General features: G+C 40.8%; 1 protein-coding gene across 1 annotated transcript; it reads right to left on the minus strand.

Moving 5' to 3' along the window:
* Positions 1-1,508: 1,508 nt before the first annotated feature.
* RAB5IF (RAB5 interacting factor) lies at positions 1,509-9,135 on the minus strand. The gene is made up of 4 exons (XM_014520402.2): positions 8,707-9,135; positions 7,044-7,147; positions 4,462-4,591; positions 1,509-3,629 (listed from the first exon to the last, which is right to left on the minus strand). The coding sequence occupies exons 1-4, from the start codon at positions 8,713-8,715 to the stop codon at positions 3,588-3,590; spliced, it is 285 nt and encodes a 94-aa protein (XP_014375888.2). The 5' UTR covers positions 8,716-9,135; the 3' UTR covers positions 1,509-3,587.
* Positions 9,136-9,162: the final 27 nt, after the last annotated feature.

Raw genomic sequence — 9,162 nt, forward strand, 5'->3', positions numbered from 1 at the left:
TGGGAACCCCAGGCTAGCGGGTGTGCTCCAGGGAGGGGGTCGGCCGGACGGGAGGCACCCTAAGGGAGGCACTCGGAGCCTGGAAGGTGGTCGGTGCAGGGAGGTGGGCGGCTCAATGAAGGAGCGCCCCCTACTGGCCCGCCACAGACTGCACTAATGACTTTTAGTCTGATACAGTAGGGCACTTATGTTCTTAAGGCAGGGGCGGGCAATTATTTTGGGTGGAGGGCCGCTTACTGAATTGTGGCAAGCCACTGAGGACTGCATGACAGGTAGCCAGGGGCAGATAAATATTAATTTTCTAAATTTTTTAGGGGCCCCACAGGCCGGATAGAATGGCCTGGCGTGCCACATCCAGCCCGCGGGTCGCATTTTGCCCACCCGTCTTACGGTGTTGCATGGTCAAACATACGCAAACCTTACTCCCTACCAAATACCAATTTTAGGTCACCCAGTATATCCTTAATAATTTTTTGGCTTTTGAGCTGAGCTTTATGGGACAGACACCATGTACAAGTTGAATGGCAAGGTTCCAGTTACTGACGCTGAAATTTCCTTTTAGCTCATTTTCTGATACCCTCTGAAGGCAGGAGCTAGCTTGTTCTGCTTTCTCTGCAAAGTCCTGCCACACCATTGCTGCTGGCAATTCCAAAGGGAAATATAACTTAGTTTCAGCCACCAAAACCACTTAAAGCAAAAAAGGCCATGAAGGCCACAAAAGCTGGAAACAGTACTTTTTCCTAGAAAAAAAAAAGAAACAGTGGTCACTTACCCTCTTCTCTAGGAAGGAGGATGGACTAATCTTTAGGGTACCAGCCTGGGACACGGGGTATCCAGATTCAATTCCCTGTTCTAGAATAGACTTCCTGAATGACCTTGGGCAAGTCACACTGTCAATTCCCCATCTCTAAAATGGGGATAAGCTGTTGTGAAGATCTACAAGTCCCTTCTACTCATATATAGTGTGTATTGAGTAGCAGCAACTGGATATTGATGGCTATATACTTTTATTTATTTGTATTATGTATTAAAAACTGAAATGCTAAGAGACTATGGTTTCACCCATTCCAATCAAAGTAAGAAGGTGGGTAGAGTTCTTTGAAGCTCCTGATCTCCACCTAGGAAAGTAAGGGGCAGTAGTTTTCAGGACACAAAATTCATAATAGTGTATGGCAATCACAGTTTGCACCAGTTTAAGTACTCTTTAAGAACCCAGTCCACATAAGTTCCTACAGTCCATCTGAGTCCAACTGTGAAGTGATGTCAGTACAAGAACCTGTGATCTACATGGTGAAAGCCCTACAGACAGGAAAATAGTCAGTTTTCTTGTTCACGTTTCTGTGATGAGGTTTACAATGCCAGCTACTGCTTCCAAAAATGTACTCTTTAGGACAGTAGGTTTCAAACCTGCAAGATTCAGGATTACCAGTCACAAGTAAGGGCATTAAAATACCCAGCACTTTAAAATAATAAGACGACAGAAAATATAGGAGCCAAACAACTGCTTATTTGAGTGACATTTATTAGAGAGCTTTTGAGCATACAATAGTTCATGTTATTGGTGGGTCAGGATAACTAAGCAAATGTAAATTGGGTCAATAGTAAAGAATAATTTAAAACTAGTGGGCAGGGCATTTTTCAAGAAAAATTAATTCTCTTAAACTAGTGGAGGAGGAAAGTCAGATGTAAAAACTGATTGAATTAGAGCAACAAATTTAGGAGTTTGCATTGGACTTCATCCACTTAACTGGCAACTCAGATGTGCAATAGTAGCAAATTCCTGCTACTCTTTTCTTAGGGTACTTGGGTCTATGCCTTCCACTTCCCAGAATACATACCCCTTCCCCATATTATAATTGGCAGAAAGTGCACAATGAATGAGAGTCTTTACTAAGGAGACCTAAACCAGCAGCTAAAGTAGTTATTTAGGTGCACAGTTTACATACACACGTATGAAAAACAGGCTCTTGATCTTTCAGGAACTGGAACACGAAACCAGTACAGGATCTCAAGAAAAGCATATTAAAACTCAATCAAGTTCTCACCATAAGGCAACCTTGGTATAGAACAGGGGTCAGCAACGTTTTTGAAGAGCGTACCAAAACACCTGCAACCTCAACGTGTAAGATGTTGCTTTGCCAGAGGCAGATGGCAGGGGGGCTACAATAGGCCTGATCCTTGTTGTGGCAGCTTAGCCCCAGCCCCTCTCCTGCCATCCACCCCGAGGTGCATATGCCAAGCAAAATGCCTTTGTGTGCCATGCTCTGGCACACGTGCCAGGGCTTGCCTACCCCAGATATAAAACCTTCCTCCAGTTTACTTGAACTATAGATTAAAACAACACATTCTGCAGGCAGCTAGACCACAGGGTGGCACTTCCTGATAGTAACTGTAGACAGCAATGTGTGTTTTACTTCTGTAAATACAGCTTTTTGAAAGATATGTACTTAACTATTTTAGAGAAGCAGATACCACCACCACCGTGCACATCTGTAGTAAGCTGCCAAAGCAATTATAAACTAATGCAATCTCTTGGCTGCTATCTAGCTTAGAGGTTGTCTTCACCACCAAGATACCAATACCAAAGTCTGGAGGCATCTATTCATACGAAAATGCTCATAAGTTAATAGTTCTGCATCTACATTAGCTGCCTCAATTGTGTTTATTTTTAGTCTCCTGCACTTATCAGTGCGGAGAATTTGAATCCTGTTGAATTCTTCATTCTTTATAAAAAGTTAAGATTTTAAGCAGTTAAATTCTGACATTTAAAAGTAAGCCTCTGGAATTATTTTTCCATCTAGGCTACTGGACTGAGGTAGACTCCAGGAACTGAGTTAGTAGCCATCTTGGACAGAAGAAATGCATCATAGTTTCTAAGCATGATAAATACTGTTCACAAGTTAAACATTCACATACCAGATACATTGTAATTTTCCCCAGCAATTTTTTTTTAATCTAGGTCTTTAACAAAAAGCATTTGAAAATCCTGGTGATCAAAGAATCCCCAAACAAACAAAAAAGTTAAAAATAGTAAAAAAAATAGTCAATTTACTCAAATAAAATCAAATTTTTAATTTTCTTAAAACATGCCGAGAGTAACCACTGGACTCCCTGTACTGAATGCTATAGTGTTCTCCTGCTAATAAGTACCTTGAAATGACTCTATTAAAATTGCAGGTCTGAAGGAATACGATGGAAGACAAGTCACAATTTAATGACAGATTTCATCCGGAGGGCAAGATGATTTACACAAATTAAATTAACAGATTCTCCCATTAACATACATGACTTTGTTAAAGATACTGGATTAAGTTAAGAAGAAAGTTCAGAAGTTGAACAGTCTCAAACCACTTTCCAAAATTTCAATGGCTTTTTAAAAGTTCCAATAAGCAACACTTGTACAAAACTGAGATGCACTGGCTTCTCCGTGAAAAGAGCTGAGGCTCTTCTCAGGCTCCTTGGACCACTGGTATGAAAGGTGGCTGATTTTACTTCCCCCCCCTCCCAGTCCACTAGAGGTTGTGATTTATTAAAATGTTCTCGGACTTATTGAAGACTGGTTTGGCAGACAAAGGCTGCAGACTGTGTCAATCATAGTGGATGGCAGTGTAGAAGATTATCCAAACAACCTGAAGCGAGGACAGAAGAGAAGAAAGGAAGGTTACTCAGGCCCCTCTGGAAAGGTTTCAGCAATTAGCATTCCCCAAACCGTGCTAGCAGAGCAAGACACATCACTTCAGAGGCAAGATGGAACTTCATGGGGAAATAATTTTTACCATCAAATCAAATACAGCGTGCACCAAAAGCACTCTCTACTTGACTGAAGACTAATCTCTAGCTTTAATGTCACCAGAGGAAACTAACACATTAGAAACTGGTGTGGAACTTCTGGCTAGCTTACCAGGCATCCTGACTTCCACAAACACAGCCCCAGCTAAAATGACACCAAAACACATGTTCTCACTTCAAGATAGCCAGTACTGAGATCTCAAATGTGTTGAGAGAGATGAGATAACAGGAGGGGAGGGAAGAGAAAGAAATCATTTTTAAACTGCAGTGTACAGTGATAGGACAGGTCTTAAAGACAAGAGCAAAACTTGGTGCAATAAGCAACAGTGCTCTAGATGAAACTTTGGTGGAGATGGGAAGCAGATTTTAAAAATAAAATTGCTCTTCTCCTAGATCTATGGGGAGAGTGGACAGGAGACAGGGAAGACTTGAGTTCACTGACATTACAGCTGCAGTTTCACACCTTTAGCTCTCCCTGACTCGAATTCCATTAAATATTCCTAGTCACTTACATCTCATTAGTCTACAAGTAGGGATAGCCTATCTTCATGCTCAATCCTACTTATTAGCTGGTAGATAACTATCTCCCCCCTCATGATACAGCCCTGCTAATTCTTGTTTAAACATAAGCAAATCCAACAAAGTATCAGAAAATGGAGCAAAAGGAATTACCAGAAACAGTGCAAAAGATGTCATAAATCCTTCTTTCGTTAGCTCCCACGTGCCTCCGTACTCCTCCTCATCTATCTGCTGGAAACTACTAAAATAGAGGTACAGGACTCCAGCATTGATCAGGCAGAATCTGTGGAGAAAACAGATTAGAAGCAATCATTCACAATGACAAGATAAGAGTCATCTCTGCTATAATTAAGATTATCACTGAGGAGTAGGACACTGTCCTTATGCCCCAGCTTAGTAGAAGCTCCTGCTGAGAGATTTTTTGCCTCCTGAAAAGCACAGAAAACCAATTCTTCACAGTGCAAGTAATGTTAAATCTAGAAACTACCCACTCTCCCCCACAGTTAGGATTGCACTGCCTAATAGCAGATAGCATATTTCCAGTTTGACTTGATACAGTTATACCATACCAGTTAAATCATAGAAAGGTAGGGCTGGAAGGGACCTCAAGAGGTCATCCAATCCAACTCCCTGCTCAAGGCAGAATCATCCCTGTTCAAACCATCCTAGACAAGTGCTCATCTAATCTTTTCATAGGAAGACCACAAAGCAGTTAAAACCAAAGGACTGTGATACTTTAGACTTGAGAAACAATCATGATAAGGTGCTAGGCTCCTCAAGTACATTTATTAAACTCCGCTATCCATTAGTAGATTTTATCTTGCCTGAGGGTCTCATCTTCTAGTGGCTTGTGGCCCCATTTTAAGCTGCTAAACTAGTGTAAAGGTTGATTGGTAGAGATAAGGTCCTCCCTTCGCCAGGTGGACCCTAAATCCTGGTGCAAAAAAAGAGAAAGGGCATGAATAGGTCAGAGGAAGGAGCTGGCACAGTCATGGCAGACTTGTGTCCTAGCACCTCTGTGTCCCTATAAACCCCCCTAGCATCACTACAGCAAGAGTACATCTTGGAGCAACCAAGAATATTATCCTAGTCTGTGCCAAGGATCACACCAACCTCTGTATAGGCAAAGCAAAAATAACTGCATCTTTCTCCTCCCTCAACTCCAAAGTGGAGTTAAGTTTGATCCCAAGAGACTCAGAATTAAGCCAACCTGGGTCCTGCCTTTGAAATATAACACACATCTTTTTTTATAATATAAAGCATTGCTTAGGTTTACCAGCTTTGATATGGGACTGAAAAACTCACCAGTGGTTAACACGGGGCATCTCCTTGCCCTAGGCCATTTATATCTATCGAATAAATGTTTTCAGTAAGTGTTTCTAGCCTTTATGGCTATGAAATCCATCCCCAAGATGCAAGTGGATGCAGTTTTTTTTCCAGGCTACAGACAGCAGGTTATGTCTTTGCTGCAGCTTGGGCAGTTTCACTGCTACTGTTTTGAACCATGACCTGAATTTGTTGAGAATCCTGAGTTTCATATGAGTGTCGCTAGGGAAAATTATGAGAAGTAGTCAATTAGGAAATGCAAACCTGTTTATTAAAAAAAAAAAAAAAAAAAAACCAACCAAAAAACTAAGCTACTTTTCTTTTCTTCGTAAAGGAAAACAATTGAGACCTTTTTGCAACAGCTGGGATGTTCTGAGAAAGGGGAGGAAACAAAAAAAACACCCTTTTTATTTTCACCACTTAGAAGAGTATAGAGGTTTTAAACTGGAAGATATCTATCACAAACAGATACGGAGTCCTAAAGCAGGTCACAGGGAAACTCCAACAGATACCACATTCAAGGACTGAGGCATAACAATGGCAAAGGGCTGGTACTGCACTTTTTCCTGGAGCATTGCCCCCATGTTTCATTTCCACCTTCACCTCTGGGTGGCAGGCTTAGTCTGCTAACTCGTAAGTGGCTGCTAAGTTTACAAATCCTGTTACAACATTTTATAATTTGAATACATTCATTTACAGTGCTAATAAAATGGACAAGCATCCCACATAAATGAACATTTAGGAGGTTTTACATATACATTTACCCAGAGAACTTCATGAAGTTATCTAGTTTACAGGACCTTTCTCCTGTTATTATTTTAAGTAGAGTGTTTGACCAAAACGTATCTTTCATGAGATGGAGGAAACAGATGCACCAGCATAACCTTTTGTTCATTTGTTCCAGATTACAATCTTTTTGTATTTCTCCCTCTTGAATACATCAGGGGCGGACTGGGGAGGGGAGGGGAGGAAGGGGGGCACAGGGAGGAGAGAAGGAACTGTAACAAATCCATTTTACAAGAGTTCTTATCCTGGAGGCCATGACCACCCTGCCTTTCCCATGAAGTTCCCTACTGTGTAGCATGGAAAAATATTGACAATTACTGTTCCAAAAGACAAATATGGCCATTTACCATGTCAAATGGAGACACTTTTATTTTTAAACGCCAAAATAAGAGCTGTTCAGAATGTTTGGGGTATGCGAAGACTGTTAGATGCCAACTGGCTGATGTGGTCAGAGATGCATCATGGCAAACTATAACAGGAAATATGATGCTACATAAAAAAAATATGTAAGACTTTGAGTGCCTATATAGCACACTCCACTGCTTTGCTGTATTAAAGCAAACTAGAAATATCGAACACTTAGTATGAAAGGTACATGACAGGTAAAAGAAAATAAACCTTACATTGCTATTCCCACAAACCCCTTCAGTGGAACTATGCCCCAGATGATTCCCAAAATAACGGCAATGATCTGTCGGAACCAGTAGATCACATCTAAAAACTCATCCTGAGGAGAGAAAAAGAGTAGTTAGGTGTAAAACGTCAAACATTTTTGGTGGCAAAAAGTTATAAACAAAATGCAGCTTAATGTTCACCGCCCCCCCACCCCCAAAGGGGGGGGGGGGGGAAAAAAAAAAAAATCAAGGTTCTGAACACAAGTGTATTTTAAAACAACAACGCATACAGTATTCAAAAGCAGCTAAAAGTAAGAAATGTACCCTAGTCCTCTCTCATTTCTAAATTCTGTCTTAATTCTGGATTGTTCCTCCCTCTTACAGGCCCCTCACAACAATGAATTTATTCAGTCTTTTTGTTTATTAAAATGAAATATAAGTAAAATGTTATATGTAAAAAAAATGAATGGTATGTTCCCCATCACCTGCTAACAAACATTGTGAGCAATTCAGCACTTCCAAGCAATTTCAAACACCACAGAACTCAGAGATAAAATATTTCCTTACTGATAGTATTTTAACTGCATTGCAATGCATTTGTTAGAGAGATATTAAATTAAAAGGAAATACACAAAAAAAAAAATCAAGGTCACTGAACGTTCAATTTTACGCTAAAATGTAATGTATTTAGCAATCCTGCTGTGTATACTTAGAGCTGTACCTGAATATACAAATGACAACACTGTGCAACTGTTTATTCCTATTTTCCCTGTGGAGCCTAGTGAAGGTGTAAATCACATTGCAAATTGAATTTCATTTCTGCTGTCATACAGGTTTGCAACCTACCTGACAATCTAAACGTACTAGCACAACCCAGGACAGCATCTGGCTTTCAGAACCATTACAACGGAACATGTAATGCTGTTTGTTTCCTCACTGCATTGTTCATTTATGCCAAAGGAATGTAGTACATTAAGCCCCCTTCACTCACTGATTTTATACAGAAGTTAATTATTTGACTAGAGCATTAAAATGTTTCTCACTCAATCCAGGTTCACCCATATGGAGGAACTGCGTTATTTTTTTAAATAGGCATTTACCCGTTTTAAAAATAGTCAGGTAACTCAACTGTAGCAGTATTTACAGAAACTCAAATTTCTTTGCAGTGTTGGCCAGACACCTAAGCAGACAGTGGAAGAAGGCTTTTTATTTGCATGACAGCTAAAAGCCAGCAGCCAACACTGGAAACAAGCTTCTGACCTTCCAACTGCTGTTTATTTATCACAACAAAAGATTAGAAGTTGGAGCAAAAGCACAAGTTGTCACAACTCTAGCTGCAAAAGGGCTAAAAAAAAAAAAAAAAAAAAAAAAGCCAGAGCTCTCTCTTTCAAGGGTAGTATTTATGGGTTTTTGTTTTTAATGACTTAAAAAAATTAAGTTTAGATCCATTCAAATAGAAGGCCCAGTAGCAGTATTGACAAAATGTCACCAAGGCTTCTTGGTGACATTTATACATTCCTAAATCATGTAATTTTATGAGACTGAGCATCCCTGCATACTTCAGAGAAAAGAAACACCCTGACATATGGGGACAAGCCTGCATCGCTCACATGCTGCTCATGTCTGGAAGATTATAGCTCTGAGCTTGTAAACACTTATGCAAGTACTTAACTTTATGCATGCAGGTACTTCTAATGACTTCAGTGGGACTATTCTTGTGCTTCAAGTCAAGCACATAGAGGCACCTTTGCAGAATCCAAGCCTTAGTGTGTCAGATTTTTTTTAAAGGGAAACTATGGAGGAGCATCACAGCTGATGGGCGAGCAGCCAGGCTATCGCTTGTGACATGCAAAAAACTGCCGAAGAGAAAAGTTAAGCAGCAGGGCTGGAGAGGCTTTGTCTATCACACCAGTCCAGCTGCCCTGCTGCCTGGACAGCTTGTGTACACCCTGGTCCCCAGCAAGAAATAACTAAGGTCTGGACATCTCTGAGCTTCCTCCTAGCTCTAGCTTCGGGTTTTTTGGCCACCCAGAAATTTGAGTTCATCTTCAAAGCAGAACCAATCGGCTCAAAGCTGCTTGGTTACCGCCAGCCGCCGCCGCCCCATGCCCCCGCCCTGCCCCACCCC

The sequence above is a fragment of the Alligator sinensis genome, unplaced genomic scaffold (genome assembly GCF_000455745.1).
Source record: "Alligator sinensis unplaced genomic scaffold, ASM45574v1 scaffold511_1, whole genome shotgun sequence".
Classification (NCBI taxonomy): Eukaryota; Metazoa; Chordata; order Crocodylia; family Alligatoridae; genus Alligator; species Alligator sinensis.